This window comes from Hippopotamus amphibius, chromosome 8, assembly GCF_030028045.1.
Source record: "Hippopotamus amphibius kiboko isolate mHipAmp2 chromosome 8, mHipAmp2.hap2, whole genome shotgun sequence".
In the NCBI taxonomy this organism is placed as follows: domain Eukaryota; kingdom Metazoa; phylum Chordata; class Mammalia; order Artiodactyla; family Hippopotamidae; genus Hippopotamus; species Hippopotamus amphibius.
In genome coordinates this window covers 116,936,763-116,958,664 of record NC_080193.1, presented here as the reverse complement: position 1 = coordinate 116,958,664, position 21,902 = coordinate 116,936,763, and the positions used below count along the sequence as shown (strand labels likewise).

The window sequence follows — 21,902 nt, the reverse complement described above, 5'->3', positions numbered from 1 at the left end:
TCTTACATAATAGTGGTGTGTGTGTGTTAATCCCAAACTCCTGGTTTATCCCTCCCCTCCACATTTCCCCTTTAGTAACCATAAGTTTGTTTTCAATATCTGTAGGTATGTTTCTGTTTTGTAAATAAGTTCATTTGTTTCTTTTTTTAAGTTAGATTCCACATATGAATTATATCATATGATATTTGTCTTTCCCAGTCTGACTTACTTCACTTAGTATGATAATCTCTAGGTCCATCAGTGTTGCTGCAAATGGCATTATTTCATTTTTTTTGTGGTGGAGTAATATTCCATTGTATATATGTAACACATCTTCTTTATCCGTTTTTCTGGCAGTGGACATTTAGGTTGCTTCCATATTTTGGCTATTGTAAACAGTGCTGCAATGAACATTGGGGTGCATGTGTCCTTTCAGGTTATAGTTTTCTGCAGATATATGGCCAGGAGGGGGATTGCTGGATCATTTGGTAGTTCTATTTTTAGTTTAAGGAATCTCCATACTGTTCTTCATAGTGGTTACACCAGTTTACATTTCCACCAACAGTGTAGGAGGGTTCCCTTTTTTCTACACCCTCTCCAGCATTTATTATTTGTAGACTTTTGATGGTCATTGTGACCAGTGTGAGGTGATAACTCGTAGTTTTGATTTGCGTTTATCTGATAATTAGTGATATTGAGCATCTTTTCATGTGCTTTTCGGCCATCTGTATGTCTTCTTTGGACAAATGTCTATTTAAATCTTCTGCCCATTTTGTGATTGGGTTGTTTGAGTTTTTTTTGGATATAGAGCTGCATGAGCTGTTTGCATATTTTGGAAATTAATCCCTTGTTGGTCGCTTCATTTTCAGATATTTTCTCCCATTCTGAGGGTTGTCTATTCATTTTGTTTATGGTTTATTTTGCTGTGTAGAAGCTTTTAAGTTTAATTAGGTCCCACTTGCTTATTTTTGTTTTTATTTTCATTACCCTAGGAAGTGGATCAAAAAAGATATTTCTGCAATTTATGTCAAAGAGTGTTCTGCCTATGTTTTCCTCTAAGAGTTTCATAATGTCCAGCTCTCATTTAGGTCTTCGATCCATTTTGAGTTTATTTTTGTGTATGGTATTAGAGAGTGTTTTAATCTCATTCTTTTACATGTAGCAACAACATGCCCCAGATTTCCTCTTAATTTTTGCCTTATGACATTTACTATTCAAGGAGTCCTGGCTGATTTTAGTGACATCTAGTGCAATGGATCAAATTCTGGCACTGAGAGTGCCCGTTAAACATGACCACTGATGGTAGGCATGATAACAGCACAAGCTTCTTGAGACATCTTAACAGCAGAGCTATTTGAATTATTAATATTTCCAATGCAGCTATTCTAAATTGTCTTTTTTTGAATCATGTTTTAATATGAGAGGTTTTCAATCCATTTATATGTTTAATATATTTATCTTTTTCTTTCAGATTTGATATTATCTGTATTTTTACTCCAAATTATGAGCTTAAGTTAGAGTAAACAAAAACTTTTGAGATCTGTTTTAGCTTTTGTCAAAAATCAGTTGTATTAGTCTAACTTTACTCCTTTTCTGCTCTTTGACCTATTTATCTCTCATGCAGTCTTGAATTGTATATCTTTAATAGTTCTTTAAATCAGTAATGTTAGCCTTCCAAGTTTGTTTTTCTATTTCAAAGCTGTTTTGATTAATCTAAGCCCTTTACATTTCTATATAAATTTTAAGATCATCTTGTCAATTTCTGCCAAGAAATTTTGTTGAGATTTTGATTGGAATTTTATTGACTCTTTAGGTCAGTTTGGGGAAAATTGATCTTTTGGTAACATTGGGTCTTCCAACTCATGAACCAAATACCTCTCTCCATTTATTTAGGTTTTCTTAATTTTTCTTCTCATGTACTTATGTAATTTGATGGGTACAGCTCTTACACATCTTTTGCTAGATTCATCTCTATGTATTTCATAATTTTATGCTATTGTAATTTATATTTTTAATTTCAAATTCCAATTGATGTTAGGATATAGAAACAATTTTTAATATTCATTTTGTATCTTATATTGTTAAAAACACTTATTAGTTCTAGTAGTTTTATTCTAGATGCCAATTGATAAATGATCATGTTACTACAAATAAAAATAGTTTAACATCCATTGAACACGGATGCCTTTTTATTTCCTTTTCTTGCCTGACTACAGTGACCAGAACCTCCAGTATAATGTAGAATAGAAGCAATTATAATGGACATTATTATCAAATACTTCTTTTGTCCTCTCTTGCCTCTCTGAAGACACAATAAGCTGCTTGACATTGTACCAGACTTCACTGATAAACTTTTCATTATGTAATTTTTAAATTGAAATATAGTCAGTGTACAATATTATGTTAGTTTCCGGTGTATTACATAATGCTTTGACATTTGCATACATTATAAAATGATCACAACAGTAAGTCTAGTAACCTTCTGTCCTTATACAAAGTTAATATGATATTTTTGACCACATTCCCTATGCTGTATATTTTGTCCTTGTGATTCATTTATTATATAACTTGAGGTTTGTACCTCTTAATCCCCTACATCTTTTTCACCCATTTGCCATTCCCTTTCTTCTGGAAACCAGCTGTTTCTTCTCTATATCTCAATCTGTTTTGTTTTGTTCATTTTATTTTTTAGATTCTACATATGATATCATGCAGTATTTTTCTTACTCTGACTTATTTCACTTAGCATAATATCCTCTAGGTTATCCATGTTGTCACAAATGGCAAGATTCCATATTTGTAATGGATGAGTAATATTTTATTGTGTGTGTGACCACATCTTCTTTATCCATTTGGTTATGGATGGACACTTAGGTTGCTTCTATATCTTGGCTACTGTTAATAATGTTGCAGTGAATACTAGGGTGCGTATATCTTTTGTATTAGTGTTTGTATTCCCTTGGTTAAATACCTAGAAGTGAAATTGCTGGGTCATATGGTAGCTCTATTTTTAATTTTTTGAGGAGTTTCCATACTGTTTGCCATAGTAGTACCAGATAATAATTTACAATCCTACCAGTAGTGCCTTGAGGGTTCCCTTTTCTCCACATCCTCACCATTTGTTATTTTTTTTAAGCTCTTTATTGGAATATAATTGCTTTACACTCTTGTACCAGTTTTTGAGGTACACCAAAGTCAATCAGCTGTATTTATACACATATCCCCATATTCCCTTCCTCCCACGGCTCCCCTCCACCCTCCCTGTCCCGGCCCTCTAAGGCATCATCCATCATCGAGTTGATCTCCCTTTGTTATACAGCAACTTCCCACTGGCTATCTGTTTTACAGTTGGTAGTATATATATGTCTATGCTACTGTCTTACTTCGTCCCAGCTTCCCCTTTGCCCCCCACCCCCCCAACCTCGTGACCATTTGTTATTAATTGCCTGTTTAATTATCACCATTCTGGCAGGGGTGAGGTAGTATCTCATTGATTTGCATTTCCCCGAAGATGAGTGATGTTGAGTATCTTTTCATGTGTTTTTGGCCATCTGTATGTTTCTGGAAAAATATTCATGCAAGTGCCCTGCCCATTTTTTAGTTGGGTTGTTTGGGGGTTTTTGTTTGTTTTTTTGTTTTTTGAATTGTAAGATTCCATTGAATATTTTGGATATTAACCCTTTACTTAGGTATATTGTTTGCAGATATCTTCTCCCATTCAGTAAGCTGCCTTTTTCTTTTGCTAATAGCCTACATATCCAAAAACATTTTAGTTTGTTGTAGTCCCATTTGTTTATTTTTGATTTTGTTTTCCTTGCCTGAAAAGATAGATCAAAGTAATAATAATAATGCTAACATCAATGTTAAAGAGCATACTGCCTGTTTACTCCTAGGACTTTTTTGGTTTGGGGTGTTACATTTAAGTCTTTAATCCATTTTGAATTTGTTTTTGTATATGGTGTGAGAAAGTAAATCAATTTGATCCTTTCCCTGCAGCTGTCCAGTTTTCCCAACATTTATTAAAGAAGCTGTCTTCTCCCTGTTGTGTATTCATGCCTCCTTTGTTGTAGATTAATTGACCATATAAGTGTGTGTTTATTTCTGGGCTCTCTCTTCTTCTGTGCCAGCTCCATACTGTTCTGATTACTGTAGCCTTGTAATATAGTTTGAAATCAGGGACCATGATTTTGGTCGTCTTTCTCAAGATTGTTTTGATTCTTCATGGTCTTTTGTATTTTCATACCGATTTTAGAATTATTCTAGTTGTAAAAAATGCCATTGGTTAGGGTTGGGATTACATTGAATCTGTACTTTGCCTTGGATAATATGGTCATTTTAACAATATCCTTCTAATTCATAAGCACTATATATTTTCCCATTTGTCTTGTCTTCAACTAATTTCATTAATGTCTTACAGTGTTCAAGTGTAAGTCTTTTACCTCCTTTGTTAGAGTTATTCCTGGGTATTGTATTCTTTTTGATGCAATTGTAAATGTGATTGATTCTTAATTTCTCTTTCTGATAGTTCATTGTTAGTGTATAGAAACATGACAGATTTCTGTATATTAAATTTGTATCCTGCAACTTTACTGAATTCATTTATTAGTTCTAACAAATTTGGGGGGCATCGTTATGATTTTCTATATATAGTATCATGTCATCTGCAGACAGACAATTTTACATCTTCCTTTCCAATCTGGATGCATATTATTTCTTTTATTGTCTGATTGCCATTGCTAGGACTTCCAATACTATATTCAACAAAAGTGGTGAGATGGGGGGGCATCCTTGTCTTATTTCTGATCTTAGAGGAAATGCTTTCAGCTTTTCACCATTGAATATGATGTTGACTATAGGTTTGTCACATAGGGTCTTTATTATGTTAAGGTATGCTTCCGCTGTACCCACTTTGTGGAGAGTTTTTATCATAAATGGATGTTGAATTTTGTCAAAACCTTTTTCTGCATCTATTGAGATAATTATATGCTTTCTATTCTTCAGACTGTTAATATGGTATATCACACTGATTGATTTGCAGATATTGAACCATTCTTATATTCCTGGGATATATCCCACTTGATCATGGTGTGTGATCCTTATAATGTATTGTCAAGTTCACCAGTGCTAATGGCCTGTAATGTCCCCTTTTTTGTGGTGTCTTTGTCTTGTTTCAGTATCAGGGTGATGCCTGTCTCCTAGAATGATTTTAGAAGACCCTTCCTTCCTCTTTGATGTTTTGAAATAGTTTGAAAAAGATAGATGTTAACTCTACTTTAAATATTGGTAGAATTTACCAGTAAAGTGCTCTGGTCCTGCTGATTAAATTTCATTACTGGTAATTGGTTTGTTCACATTTTCTTTTCTTCCCAGTTCAGTCTTGGGAAGTTGTACATTTCTAGGAATGTATATTTCTTCTAGGTTGTATATCTTATTGGCATATAATTGTTCACAATAATCTCTTATGATCCTTTGTATTTCTATGGTGTTGATTGTAACGTCTCCTTTTTCATTTCTGATTTTATTTATTTGGGCCCTCTCTTTCTTGATGAATCTAGCTAAAGGTTTATCATTTTTTTTTACCTTTTCAAAGAACCAGCTCTTAGTTTCCTTGATCTTTTCCACCTTTTTTAGTCTTTATTCCATTTATTCTGTTCTGATCTTTATGACTTCATTCCTTCTACTAACTCTAGTTTTGTTTGTTCTTCTTCTAGTTCTGTTAGGTGTAGGTTAGATTCTTTATTTGAGAATTTTGTTTCCTGAGGTGAGCTTATATTGCTATAAACTTCACTCTTAGAACTGCTTTTGCTAAGACTTTGGATCATTGTGTTTCCATTTTCTTTTGTCTCCATGTACGTTTAGTTTGATTTCTTCAGTGACCTATTGGTTGTTAAGTAGCATAACGTCTAGCCTCCACGTATTTGTTTTTTGCAGGTTTTTCTTGAGGTGATTTCATTGTGGTCAGAAAAGATGCTTGATATGATTTCAGTCTTCTTAAATTTATTTAGACTTGTTTTGTGGCCTAACATGTGATTGATCTACGCTGGAGAATGCCCCCTGTGTACTTGAAAAAAAAGTGTATTCTGCTGCTTTTCAATGGAATATTATATATATATATATATATATATATATATATATATATATATATATATAATCCATCTGGTCTAATGTGTTGTTTAAGGCTAGTGTTTCCTTACTGATTTTCTATCTGGATGATCTATCTGTTGATGCAAGCGGAGTGTTATTGTCCCTTACTATTATTGCATTACTGTCAATTTCTCTCTTAATGTTTGTTAGTATTTACTTTGGGTATCTAGTTGCTCCTATGTTGGGTACATAGATATTTACAATTGTTATATCTTCCTGGATCAATCCTTTTATCATTATGTAATATCCTTCTTAGTTTCCTGTCACAGTCTTTGTTTTAAAGTCTCTTTTGTCTGATAAAAGTATTGCTATCCCAGATTTTGTATGGAGTACCTTTTCCATCCCCTTATTTTCAGTTTGTGTGTCTTTAGATCTGAAGTGAGTCACTTGCAGGCAGCATATATATGGATCTTGCTTTTGTATTCATTTAGCAACTCTGTCATCTGATTGGAACATTTAGTCCACTTACATTTAAAATAATTACTGATATGTATGTACGTATTGCCATTTGTTTATTGATTTCTGTTTGTTTTGTAGTTCTTTTTCATTCCTCTAATCCTTTTCTCTCTTTCGTTGTGACTTGATGAGTATCTTTAACATGCTTGGATTTGTTTCTCTTTTTTGTGTGTTTTATTATACGTTTTGAGTTTGTGGTTACTGTGAGATTCATGTGTAAAAACCCATGTATATATACACACACACAATAATTTATAATATATTATTTTAGTTGGTGATCTCTTAGACTCAAATGCATTCAGGCAACCCTACATTTTTATTCTCCCCTCCACTTTTAATGTTTTGATATATTTTACATCTTTTTGTTTTGTGTATCCCTTAACTACTTGTAGTGACTAAAGATGATTTTACTACTTTTGTCTTTTAACTTTCCTACTCACTTCATAAGTGGTTGATCCACTGCCTTTTACTGTATGCTTGCCTTTACCAATGAGATTTTTTCTTTTGTGTTTTTCATATTTCTAGTTGTGCTGTTTTCTGCTTAGAGAAGTCCCTTTCACAAATCTTGTAAAGCCAGTTTAGTGGTGCTGAGCACTTTTAGCTTTTGCTTTTCTACCAAACTCATGAGCTCTCCTTCAAATCTGAATGATAGCCTTGCCAGGTATTCTCGGTTGTAGTTTTTCCTTTCATCACTTTGAATAATTGTGCCACTCTTTTCTGGTCTGCAAAATTTCTGCTGAAAAAAGTTAGCTCAGAGTCTTATGGGAGTCACCTTGTACATAATTAGTTGCTTTTCTCCTGATGTTTTTAAAATTCTCTTTAATTTTTGCCAATTTAATTGTAGCATGTCTTGGTGTGGACCTTTTGGGGTTGATCTTGATTGGGATTCTTTGTGCTTCCTGGACCTGAATGTCCATTTTCTCTCCCAGGTTAGACAAGTTTTCATCTATTTCTTCAAAAAAGTTCTCAGCCCTTTTCCTTCTCTCTTCTCCTTCTGCGACCCCTGTAATGCAAATGATAGTGTGGTTGATGTCCAGAGGTGTCTTAAACTTTCCTTATTTTGTTTAACTCTCTCTTCTCTTTTCTGTTCAGCTTGTATGATTCCAGCTACTCTGTCTTCTGGTTCACTGATCTGTTCCTCTGTATCAGCTAATGTGTTAATTCCTTCTAGTGTATTTTTTATTTTAACTATTATTCAGTCCTGTTTGATGTTACATTTCCCAATTTTGAAGAAGTGTCCTTATGTAGGTAACATACTATGAGGCCCAGCAGCACACTCCCCTATGGTCATGAGAGCTATATGCTCTAGGGGTGTGCCCTACAGGGGCTGCATGGGCCCTTCTGTTGCTTCTGCAGTTGCAGTGACAATTACTTTGGTGTGCTGGTAGGCAGAGCTGGCCCCTGGTCTGGTTGGCTGCCACACCCTGCCTCATATAATGGCTGCCTGCCCACTGGTGGACAAACTGGGTCCTGGTGCAGCTGGTTCCAAGGCCCATGCCTCGTGCCAGCCAACTGGTGGACAAGGCATGTCCTGGTGAGGCTGGCTATGGGACCTGAGGTGGCTAGGGCAGGTACTAGTCCCCTGTTGGGAGATGAGGAACCAGTGAGGCTGGTTGTATGGCCCACATGGGTACCAGAATGGGTGCCAGCTTCCTGGTGAGCAGATCATCCCCCAGTGCTAATAAACTAGAGGGAGGACTCCAAAATGGCACTTGCCGGCACTAGTGTCCTCGTAGTAGAACAAGCCTCCAAAAATGGCTGCTACCAGTATCTCCATCCCCAAAGGGAATGCCAGCTGCCTCCTGTCTCTCCAGGAGTCTCTCCAAGATGAACAAGTCAGTCTGACCCAGGCTTCTTTCACCTCACTGCCTCTGTGCTGGGACTCAGAACATGTGAGATTTACATGTGCCCTTTAAGAGCAAAGTCACTATTTCCTATAGCCCTCTGGTTCTCCCATACACAAGCCCTCCTGACCTTCAAAGCCAAATGTTCTTGAAGTTCGTCGTCTTGGTGCAGGACCCCCTGGCTGGGGAGCCTGATGTTGAACTTGAACCTCTTTCTCCTTGGAAAGAACCTCTACAGTTGTGATTATCCTCTTGTTTGTGGGTCACCTACCCCAAGCTGTGGCTCTTGACTATATTGCATCTCTTCCTCTCATACCCATCTCATTGTGGTTGCTTCTTTATACCTTTGGTTGTAGAAAATCTTTTCTTCTAGTGTTCATGTCATTCTCATAGTTGTTCTGCAAGTAGTTTTAATTTTGGTGTGCCCATGGAAGGAGGTGAACTCAAGGTCTTCCTACTTAGCCATCTTGGCCGCATCCCCTCATTTTGTAATTTTTCCCTCTCGGTGTTTCTTTTTAGGTGATTTCTTTTTCTGAATACATATTAATTAATCTCTTTCCCTGCAGTGTCTACTCAGCCATTAATGCATCCATTGCATTACTCATCTCACACATTAAAAAAAAAAAATTGATTTGGGCCCTTTTTATATCTTCCATGTCTCTTGTTTACCTTGTAAACATTGGTTTGGCCAGAAAGTTCATTTGGGTTTTTCCATAAACCTGAACAAACTTTTTGGCCAGCCCAACATATGGAATGCAGTTATCTGATTTTTTTAATTCAGGTATAGTTAATTTACGTTGTTAGCTTCAAGTGTACACCAGTGATTCAGCTATACATATATATGTGTATATATATAGATAGATTCTTTTTCTGATTCTTTCCCATTATAGGTTATTACAAGACACTGCATATAGTTCCCTGTGCTATACAGTAGGTCCTTGTTGTTTACCTGCTTTATATATAGTAGTGTGTATATGTTAATCCCATATTCCTAATTTATCTCTCCACCCACTCCCTGCTATCCCCTTTGGTAACCATAAGTTTGTTTTCTGTGTCTGTGAGTCTATTTCTGCTTTGTAAACAAGTTCATTTGTTTCATTTTTTTAGATTCCACATACAACTGATATCATATGGTAATTGTGTTTATCTGACTTACTTCACTTGCTATGGTAATCTCTAGGTCCATCCATGGTGCTGCAAATAGCATTATGTAATTCTTTTTATGGCTAAGTAGTATTCCATTGTGTATATACATTATATATATCACATCTTCTTTCTCCATTCCTCTGTTGATGGACATTTAGGTTGCTTCCATGTTTTGGCTATTATAAGTTGTGCTGCAATGAACATTGGGGTGCATGTATCTTTTTGAATTAGAGTTTTCTCCACATATATGCCCAGGAGTAGGATTGTAAGATCATATGGTAATTCTATTTTTCGTTTATCTATTTTAATGTTATCTTTAATTCTAACACCTATATCATTTCTGGATCATTCTTGATTGATTACTCACTTTATGGGTCATATTTCTATGCTTCTTTATATGCTTGGTATTCTTTGATTGGATGCCAAATATCATGAATTTTACATTGTGTGTGCTGAATATTTTCAGCTTTTTATAAATAGTCCTTAGCTTTTTTTCTTGAATTTAGATAGGTAATTTATTTGGAAATTGTTTTTTTATAGGACTTCCTTTTTAATATTTGTTAGATGGGTCCAGAGCCATGTTTAATCTGGGACTAGTTATTCCCCGCTACTGAGGCAAGACCCATTATAATACTCTACCCAATGCCCTGTGACTTATGAAAATTTTCTGAGTGGCTGGTGAGAATAGGCATCATAGGTAGATGCCAAGTACTGTTCTCTTGAATCCTTTGGCATGGTCCTGTCTTTGGCCTTGGAGAGTTTCCTCACGTACACATAGGGATCCATTCTCTTGCTGACTACACTAGGAAATTCTCTGAGGATTTCTGGGTTTTTGTTTCCTCTGTGAAGCTGTCTCTCTTTTCTGGTACATCCAGTGTCAATATTAGTCCAGAGATTTACAGAGAGAAATAAAATTTCATGTATGATATTATGTTTACCTGTATTAGGCCTGAGTGACTTTTGCTTAAGGAACCCTCTAACTGAAGATGATTTAGAAATTGCCTAAACTCACCAGGAGAGCAATGAGTTGAGATGCTATCTGATCTGAAACTGGACACCCTGAAGGTGTTCAGTGAGATAAATTGCACATAAGGGTTAAATATAGTCTTCATGTTTGACCACATGTTGAAATTTACCCCTTACTACCCTCTGAAATTTGTACTCAGAATAACCTTACAAGTCACAAGACTTGCTCATTTCCCACATACTGTCACATTTTAAATACTTATTTGTATTTCTAAACAGCAAGTTGATGTTAACCAATATACTTCTTTTATATTTTAGAAACAAGCCCTTCTAGAGAAAAAAATGGCTTATCATTTACAAAAAATGCAAGAAAGTGGCATTAAAAAAGAAGATATGAGGAAAAATGCAATTGATTACAGAGAACACGATGGACCACATTATGAATGTGAGAACATTAAGAGCTGATGCAGCTGTGTAGAAAGTGCTTGTCTATTTATGTGAAACAATCTTTTTGCAAAACTGTTTGCTCACACTTGCTACCTGCTTTGTGCCAGGGAAGGGCTCTAGGCATTTCCCTGTCAATAGTTTAAGTTGAAAAGTAGACATATATGTAAAAATTAAAACAAAAATAACCTCAACAAGTGGTTCAGCACATAGGCTATATTGCCTATACTGCAGTTCTAACCAACTTCCATATACTTAAAATAATATATAATGTATTTTTTGCTACTGAAACTTAAAAAATTTGTAAGATAATTGCTATTACATACCAACATCGTGTTCTGCTATTTTGCCAGCTGTAAAGGATAGACAGTACCAGAAAAAAAAAAAAAAAAACACAGGGAAGAGGGAAAGGAAGAGGTAGAGAAAGAGGGAAAGGAAGAAAGAAAGGAAAAAAGGGAAGTAATGAAAGTTTAAAGGAAGAACATCATCATTACTTTGTTACATGAAATATTTACGAGATTCATTTTATTTTTAACATTTTAAGACTATAGTAGGATTTATTAATTAATGATTTTAAAATTTCATGGCCAGAATACAAAAATGTAGACTTGTTTTAATTATCTGTGACTTTATGTATCAGGAAAGAATGTAATAATCTTCCATGAGTTATCATCATAGCATCCCATCAATCCTATCTCTGTCCCATAAATCCTGTTTCTAGGTGAGAGCCTCCCTTTGACACTTCAGTAGATTACTAATTAGTCTCCATTGGCTCATATTTTTACCTACCTCAAATCCATTTTTACACTGCTACATAATTACATCTACAACTCTGTTCTGATGGGTTTTTCTTTTCTCCTGGCCTCAAAACTTAAAGATCCCCATTACCTCTTTTTTTTTTAATAAATTTATTTATCATTTATTTATTTATTGGGTGCGTTGGATCTTCATTGCTGCACATGGTCTTTCTCTAGTTGTGGAGAGTGGGGGCTACTCTTCGTTGTGTGTGTGGGCTCCTCATTGCCATGGCTTCTCTTGTTGTGGAGCATGGGCTCTAGGCACGTGGGCTTCAGTAGTTGTGGCACATGGGCTCAATAGTTGTGGCTCACGGGCTCTAAAGCTCAGGCTCAATAGTTGTGGCACACGGGCTTAGTTGCTCTGCGGCATGTGGGATCTTCCTGGAGCAGAGATCGAACCCATGTCCCCTGCATTGGCAGGCAGATTCTTAACCACTGCGCCATCTGGGAAGCCCCCCATTACCTCTTAAATGAAGCTGAGACTTAGGCAACCATTCATCACCATTAGGGTCAAACACAAACCTAACCTTGTCATATTACCTCTTTGAAGAAGGCAGATATGATGTAGGGGTGATATGCTCAGGCTCTGGAGCCAAGCTGCTGAATTCAGAGTCTTGCTTTACCATTTTCTAGCCATGTAAATAGCTTGGACAAATTATTTAACCTCTTTGAATCACAGTTTCGTTATCTGAGAAGATAATACTCCTAAGTCCCAAAAACAGCCCAAAAATTCTAGCCCGTAATAAGCATTCAATTAATTTCATTATCTAATCAAATGAGCCTGTTGACCATTCCTAAAACACAAGTTACCTTTTATACTTCTGTGCCTTTTTTATCCAAGTTTCTAGCCTGGAATGACATGCTCACTGTCCATCTCTTCAAATCCTACAATACTTTAAGCTCCACTGTAAGTGACACTACAAAAAGTCCTTTTTGATAACTGTAACTGGAAGATATCTCTCCTTTGAATCCCTATAGTACTTTGTATTATTCTTAATGCATGTATTCTATACTTCTGTCTTAATTACCCATAATATTGTAACTCCCACCTTTCTGTTTCACAGAGCACCTAGTACTGTATGTATATATGTATGTGTGTGTGTGTGCGCGCACGCGCTTACCAAATGGACTCAGTCTATTCAGCTCATTGAGATAGTGATAGCAATTTCATTCTTCAAAAAAGAAATCACTTTAGAAACTATATACATCCCTGCATCAACAACTGTTAAATTTCTCATTTAATGGGATGAGTTTCAAGAAGACATTTTTAAACACTTGTTACTGCAAATCCCCTCTTTCGAAGAAGTGGGATATAAATTATTTTATCAAGGTGACAAATGAAATTGAATTATACCTCTATAGTAAATTTGTCATCTTCCACCAAGTAGACAGCTTCCAGAGGGACAGAGAGAATAAGAGAGGAAAGGAATATTGGGTGAACCTGCTCCAATGAGAAGACAGGACACTCTCACATTTGACAGTTTTAATGAACACCCATTGAGCACACATGCTGTGAGGATCCTTTGCCCTCCTAAATGTCTAGAAACAGGGACTATAATTTCCTTTATCACAGGGGAGGAATATGTATATGGTTGCCTGTGCTAGGCCATGAGGTACATTCAAGAGTTGCATTTGTCACTGTGGACTGGTAGGTCTCCAGCCAGTAGCTATATTGGTATCCACCTCTACAAAGAGGAAATGGCATGTTACAGTTGAGCCACATATAGCTTTTCGCTCTGTCAAAAGAAAATTCTGTCTCTCCAAGTATATCTTTTAACTTGAAGGAATAATATTTGAAGAGTAATCACTTTTCACATTCCTCCAGCTTCTCCAATACCTCCCCACAATCCTGAATAGAAATTAGCACATAGGTTCACTTTCTGTTGGGCATGAAAAAAGAGTCTATCTTGGGTAATTCTGTTGTCACCATTATTAAAAATAAATGTTTTGTTGCATTTCTTTAAGCTTATTCTCCAAAGAAGAAAAAGAAGAATAATGATGACATAAAGTTAGTTTATCCTGTTGGTGACCAGAAAGCAAATAAAGGAGCATATGGTAATTTAGTATTGTGATAAGAAATATTAAATAGTATTTTTAGGAAAAGCTGAATTTGGATGGCTTTTTTTTGCTTAAATTCAGATAATTCCTCTGTTCTTTGCTGTCAAATGACAGGTTTAGAGTGATGCTTACAAACAATGATCCAACCTCTGTTGCTTTCAGAATTTCATCTCTAGTTACTGATTTAGTATCCTGAACTTATCATTTTAGAAAAGTCAAATGGTCTATTGCTGCTAAATGAACAATGCATGAAGCATAACAAACTGCAAGATAATTTTTATATTGTTCAAAATGATATTTAAAAACTCTGAAGCGAGTCAGAAATTAAGTTTAAAAACATTAACTCAACCCACCATGGACCCCAATGAAATACCACTTTCTTTATTATTTATATCATTCTATGTTACTTCATGTTGTCCATTAGAGCTCATTGGATTAAACCAGGAACCAAAACAGTGGCATAAATATCCTCCAAATAATACACTATCAAAAGTATAAGACTGTTTTAAATTGAGCAATAAGAATTCTTCTCCCATATTAAATTTCCAGGGAAAAATTAAAGTATAAAAATTAAGTCCCCTTTTGTCTTCATCAGTTAAATTCTTTAAAAAAAAATTTAAACTATTTCTTCTCTGTGTGTGTTATTTGATTAGTCTCATAAAGTCTCTGGGGTAAGACAGCGTTGCCTTAGCTGAGGCTGTCTTCCACTCAGGACTACTAACGTTTAGTTAATTCAGTTCTAAGCTTTACGGGTCTCATTTTTAAAGTCCAAAGATTTGTTTTTATTAAACATCAAAGAGTTAGTTACAACACATACAATTATGACAACACCAGCCACACATCTACGAAATGTAGACAATAAAACTAGCAATAAATTCTCAGTCTCTAAAGCAGTTATGCAGAATGATCTTCTAAAACTTTAGTGTTTAATGCAGGCCAGGCTGGTCTTAATGATGTCCAAAAATCTCAGTGATATTGGAGAAAAGGATGGTTAGATGGAAAATACTATTTTCAGCCTCACCAGGGTACCTTACCAGTCTGTCTGTGACTGGCCCAGGTATCAAAAATATAAATTTAATTAAGCATAGTTGGGAGACAAAGATGAATTCTAAAATTGTATTAATACATATTTGGGGAAGGGGAGAGGATCTATTTCTACCCTATACTCTAAGGCATTGGCATGTGAATCATTCTTTTTTTTTTGTGAATTTTAGAAATGTACAGTAGTGATATCACAATTCATTGTATATTAAAAGTGCCCCCCTTTCTCATTCACCATAATCAAACCTCCTTACTTTCCATCTCATCATTGAACTGAGTATGTACTCTGTATAGTGTCACAGCCTTTACACGCTTATGAACAGTTTGCACCCCCACCTCCCATTTTGTAATTGGCAACTATCCAAGCAGAGTTCAGAGGCCAGAATTCTCTATAGTTCCTGCTTCTGATCTTGTCTCTATATTTTTTCATTCTCAAAAAAGATCCTGAGGTAATTTAGTTTGGTTTTTAAATTACCCTAAAACAGAATGGAATTTTCTGTATAATTGCATGAATTTTAACATATATATGAATTTATGTGACCTCTACCACAATCACATAAGAACATTTCCAACATTCCAAAAATGTCCTTTTGCAGTCACACCTTATTCCTTCTCACTAATAAATACCCAGGCAGCCTCTGATATGTTTTCTATCACTAGTTCTTTTTCCTTTGGAAAATGCCTTAGAAATTGAATCATATGGTATTTGACCTTTTGATAATTGCTCCTTTCACTCAACATAATGTCTTTGAAATTCATTCAAATTAATTCATTTGTCAATAGTTTACTCCTTTTTATCACTGAGTAGTAATCCATTGTGTATATATACCAGGTTTATTTATGCATATATCAGTTGAAGGAAATTTGGTTTCCAGATTTTGGTGATTATGAATAGAAAGATCAGAAGTATACATTAAGATTTTTGTGTGAACAAGGGATTGTTGTGTATGTTTAAGTTTGTAAAGAACTGCCCAACTGTTTTCCAGAGTGGCTATAACATTTTGCATTCGCATTAGTAATGCACTAGAGCTCTATTTGTTATGCATCCTTGCAGGCACTGGTATTAACACTAATTTTTATCTTAGTCATTCTGATAGATGTAATGGTATCTCATTGTGGTTTTCATTTGTATTTCCCTGATGGCTAATGATGAATATCTTTTCATATTCTGTTTGCCTTTTGTAAATCCTGCCTAGTAAAGTATTTGCTGAAGCTTTTTGCTCAGTTTTACTTGGATAGTTTTCTTACTGTTGAGTTTTGGAAGTTATTTATATATTCTGAATAAGAATCTTTTTCAGGTGTGTGATTTACAGATATTTTCTCTCAGTCTGTGACTTGCCTTTTAATTTTCTGTTTCTTATTAATTAGTATGTGTATCCCTTTGTCCATATTGCACTCTTTGTTTTTTTATAAATTTATTTGTTGGCTGCATTGTGTCTTAGTTGCTGCACACAGGCTTTCTCTAGTTGGGGCAAGCAGGGGCTACTCTTCATTGCAGTGCGTGGGCTTCTCATTGCAGTGGCTTCTCTTGTTGTGGAACACAGGCTCTAGGCATGTGGGCTTCAGTAGCTGTGGCACATGGGCTCAGTAGTTGTGGCTTGCAGGCTCTAGAGCTCATGCTCAGTAGTTGTAGCACACGGGCTTAGTTGCTCTGCAGCATGTGGGATCTTCCTGGACCAGGGATCGAACCCATGTCCCCTGCATTGGCAGGTGGATTCTTAACCACTGTGCCACAAGGGAAGTCCCAAGTCTTTGGGACTTTGATTATTGTAGCTTGTTATTATCTTAAAATGTATAATTCCAGCAACCTTTTCTTCAAAATTTTTATGGATATTTTAATTCATTGCCTGAGTATAAATTTTTACTCAGCTTTACTGCAAAAAATTATGCCAGGATTTTTGAATGAAGTATATTAAATCAATCTATAGACTGATTTAAGGGGGAGAGAAATCTCTACAGGGTCTTTCAATCCATAAACATAGTATCGCTTTCTTTTCATTTAGGTTAACCTTGATTTCTTTCATAAGTGTTTTGTAGTTTTCAGCATAGAAATCTTGTATATGTTGTGTTATATTTATACATAAGTGCTTCATTTTTGGTACTGTTGTACATGGTATTTTTAACAGTTTTTAAAGTTTCATTTCCAATTGTCCATGGCTATTGTTTTTACTATGTCTCTTTGTACTGCTTTTTTAGTGCTTGTTCTAGGTAACAATGTACTTACTTACCTTATCACAGTCAACTCTGACTAGATATTCTACCTCTTTATGTAGAATGTGGAAACCTGGAAACCTTACGACTATATACATCTTATTCCTCTCCCCTTTGTTATAGGTATCTTATGTACTACATCTACATACACCAAACAGCCACTCAGACAAAGTAATCATTGTTTAAATGACTAAAATGAGATACCATTACAACAACAGTTTTTTTACTCAAATAATTAACATTTTGGTTGCCTTTTAATTCCTGATGTTTCTGGTCTGGTATAATTTTCCTTCAGTCTATAGAACTTCCCTTAGCATCTCTTTTAGAACAAATTTTCTGTTACTGAATTATCTTAGTTTTCCTTCACCTAAGAGTATTTTTATTTTACCTTCATTCCTGAATGATAATATAAATTGTCAGGCTTTTTTTCCCAAAAAACTTTAAAACTCTTTTTCTTCATGGTTCTGAAGGATATGGATACCATTATTAAGATATTTTAATATAACTGATATTTTATAGTCTTTTGTGACTTGTTTTTTACATTCAGCAGTATATTTCGAAAGTTTTTATCTGTGTATTGCCTGACATTTTACTTCATTTTAGTACTAATCCTATCCCATTGTGTAAATATCTCATGTGTAAATTCACCACAATTTAATATATGTTTTTCTTTTGGTCAAAGTATCTGTTATTTGAACAATATTTCACTGAACATTCTATACATATATATATCTCCTTATAGTCATGGACAAGTGATTCTCTAGGGGTTATATGCCTCGATATGGGATTTCTGAGTCATGTTCCCTCTTCTAAGAAATTATTTTTTCAAATCTCTTGTCCATTTTCCTACTGGGTTGTTTTTCTTTCTCTTATGGTTTTGAAAAGATTTTTCTGTTGTCACATGCTCTATTATACATATATATGGTATAGCACTATCTTCTTCCAATTCATGGTTTGTTTCTATTCTCTATTTTTATCTTTTGATGTACAGAAGTTCTTAATTCTTAATATAATAAAATTTTATATTTTTCCTCATAGTTTGTATATTTTGTTACGTTTTATTTGAGGTTCATTTGTGTGAGTTCTCTTTGATATGGCAAAGGCATTAACCTTTTGCCTTATTTGAGGGAAATATTTCCATAATTTTGTTAATGACATAGTTTTAGCCTTTTTTATTAAACATTTCACACATAAGCAAAATCCACCCAAGTCCTCGTATGCCTGTCTTTCAACTTCAGCAACTCATGGACAATTTTGTTTTGTCTATGCCCTCAACTTCTCCCTGCTGCCATACTGTTTTAAAGCACATCCCACACATATTATTTCATCCATCAATGTATCGATATGTACCTAAAAGATAAGGATTATTTTTAATGCATAACCTCAATACCATGATCACATTGCACAAATTAATAATTCCTTAATGTAATCAAATATTTAATCACTTCAGCTTTCCAGTAATCTCATAAATGTCACAAAAATATTTTGACATTACTTTGAATCTACATTGACACATACTGCAATAGTTTGTGTCTTTCAAATCTTTTAATCTATAGATTCTCCTTCCATATATTCCTCTCCTTCCCTCCCACTCTCCTCTTTTTCAAAATTACAGTTTATTTGTTGAAGAAACTGAGTTGCTTGTCTTGTTGAGCCCCTCAGTGACTGAACTTTTGCTGATTGCATCTATATGGTGTATGTTATTTCTTCTGTATTTCCTATAAAGTATTAGATCTGGACACTTCCAGCTTCAGTTTCTTTAGCAAGACTGATGGTCTTTCTGTTTGTGATATTAGCAGCCATTTATGTTCAAGGCCTTGATCCACAAATTACAGGTTACAAAATTTGGATATTTGAATTCTATAATTCCTTCTTCATAATTTAGCTAGAATATGTCTAATGAAAAGAAACTTTCCCTCAACTACTATTTGGTTACACTGTGATACAGGATACTTAAGAAAAGCAGACTGAGGCTTAATATTTTACCATCATTTATTAGTTTTCAAAATAATGAATTGTTTCAGAAGCATCTTCCAACAATGAGCAGTTACTTTTGTATCATTGTGAATTCACAGATTTATGTTAATTTTATGGGCTTGAATATATTGCTATTACTGTGCTTATTAATGCTGAAATTATGACAGCTCTGGCCAGTGAGAGTCCCTTCAAGATAACTCTCTAGTGCTTTTTGACACAACCCTAGTGATTCTTGTTAGCTTCCTTGCTATTTGAGAAGGCTGGATTATCCAAGCTTATCTTGTACACATTCGGTTTTTTCAACACCATGAGTTTCATTGGCATCTTTGAAAAGATGAAGTTACCATATATAGTTGGGCCTATTTTTGGACATGCTTTTTTTTTCTTTGGTCTGTTTGTCCTTATGTGAATATAGTATTCTGTTAATTACTGTAGCTTTATAATAAGTGTTGAAATTTGGCCATTCGAGTTCTCCAGTATATGTTGTTCTTCTAGGTTGACTTGGTTGTTCTAGGGCCTTTGCATTTCCATAGAAATTTTATTTTTTTATTGAATTATAGTTGACTTACAATATTGCATTAGTTTCAGGTGTACAGCATAATGATTCAGGGCTTTTTTGGCAGATTATATTCCACTATAGGTTATTACAAGATATTGAATATACAGTAAATCCTTGTTGCTTATCTATTTTATGAATATAGTTTGTATCCATTAATCCCGTACTAATTTGTCTCTCCCTTACTCTCTCTCCCCTTTGGTTACCATACGTTTGCCTTCTAAGTCTGTGAGTCTGTTTCTGTTTTGTATAGACTCATTTGTATTATTTTTTGAATTCCACATATGTGTGATATCAGATAGTATTTGTCTTTCTGTAACTTAATGCACTAAGCATTATATTCTCTAGGCCCATCCATGTTACTGCAAATGGCAATATTTCATTCTTTTTATGGCTGCATAATATTCCGTTGCATACACACACACATGTGTGTGATACACTACCTCTTCTTAAGACAATCATTTGTTGATGGGCACTTGGATTATTTCCATGTCTTGACTATTGTAAATAGCAGTGCTGTGAACATTGGCATGCATGTGGAAGTGTTTTTAACTACATGTTCCATTTCTTTAATAGATATGAGGTTCTTCATATTTTCTATTTATTCATGAATGAGATTTGATTGTGTTTTTGAAGGAAAATCTGTCCCTTTCATATAAGTTTTTAAATTTATTTGTGACATTTTCATAGTATTCTGTGATTATTGTTTTTAGTATTATCTATAGACTCTGTTATGCTGTTATTTCTAATTTCCCTGATGATGGAAATTTGTGTCTTCTCTTTTTCCTGGTCAATCTGGCTTATCGGCTTTATTGAACTTCTCAAGGAGTTAACTGTTAGTTTATTTTCTCTGTTATTTTTCTATTTCTTTTTCACTTTGATATTTACTTATTTCTTTTCTTCTGCTTACTAAGTGTTGACAAGGATGTGGAAGAATTAAAAATGATGCACTGCTGAAAGGTATGAAATGGTACAATCACTTTGGAAAAGTTTGGCATTTCTTATAAGTTAGGCATAAACCTACCATATGACCCAGCCATTCTACTACTAGGTATTTACCCTACAGAAATGAAAAAGTATGCCCACACAAAAACTTCTGCAGGTAAGTTCATAAATATTTGTAAGTTGCCAAAACTGGAAACAATCCAAACAGTGGGTGAGAAGATAAAAAATTGTAACATATCCATATGATGGAATACTTCTCAGAAATGAAAAAGGAATGAATTATTAAAACATACAGTATATGTTGAGTGAAAGAAGCCAGGCCAAAAAAGAGTACATACTATATGATCCCATTCATATAAAAAATTCTAGAAAATTCAAATTAATCTTGTGTGAGAGGTACAAAGCAGTGTTGTCAGAGGATGAGAAGAAAGAGATAGCTGGACTGCAGAGGTGGGTGAGAAAACTTCAGGGGTATTAGAAATTTTATTCAGGTTGCAGTGATGGCTTCACAGTTATAGACATATTTTTAAATTGAGGAAACCATTCAATTTAAATAAGTACAGTTGATTTTACTTCAATTATATTTAAATGAGTTTTTTATAAATATGCTGTTTCTGTTTATTTACTTTTAGGACCCTTTGTAAGCACCATTCACCCATCTCTAAGTAGTTCAAAGAATGTTGCCAAAAAATCAGTACCTTCTGTTTGTCAGCCAGATGTACAAAATAATGATACTGAACAAAAGGTATAAAATTATGTCTCAAGATTTTGTATGGTGATTATTAATTTATCTAGTTAACTTTTACTTCTATGAACCATCTCCTTCTCTAGCGAGTTATGGGTTGGTTAGGGATATTAGGGTCTATTCATGAGAACTTCTCCCTTTCCCTACATATGCTGAGTTACCTTTGTGCTAAACTCACTCACTCATTACCAGAAACTATTCAAACAAACACTTAGCAATTGCATTTATAATAACATCTAATATTTATTGAGCATCTACTGTTGGCCAAAGCCCTTTAACTTTTTCCAGAAGGAAGGGAAAAATGCATAAATTGGTCACATAGGATACAAAGAAAAATAAGACATAATCTTTCTCGTTGAGGACTCATTGTCTAGTGGGGAGACAGACACAAAGAGTGTTATTGCAATAAATTGAGAGTCTGGGATGATAAATTTTATTTTGATTCTAAGCAGTGTGTTTTTAAAGCATTAGATTGGATTAGAATAGGTTGGATTGTATTTCCCTGAAACAAACTGAATGACTAAACTTTTTAGAACCAACCATTAAATAGATTACCATGTCTTTAAACACAGTATAGAGTACTGGAAGAGGAG

At 34.7% G+C, this 21,902-nt stretch overlaps 1 protein-coding gene across 1 annotated transcript in view; it reads left to right on the top strand.

Annotated features, from left to right (window-relative positions):
- Window positions 1-21,902, top strand: part of FSIP2 (fibrous sheath interacting protein 2) — a 117,412-nt gene that overhangs the window by 9,207 nt on the left and 86,303 nt on the right. The window contains exons 8-10 of the mRNA XM_057746510.1: window positions 10,854-10,980; window positions 13,742-13,831; window positions 21,197-21,309. Of these exons, the coding sequence (XP_057602493.1) occupies window positions 10,854-10,980; window positions 13,742-13,831; window positions 21,197-21,309 (330 nt within the window). The remainder of the gene's footprint in view (window positions 1-10,853; window positions 10,981-13,741; window positions 13,832-21,196; window positions 21,310-21,902) is intronic.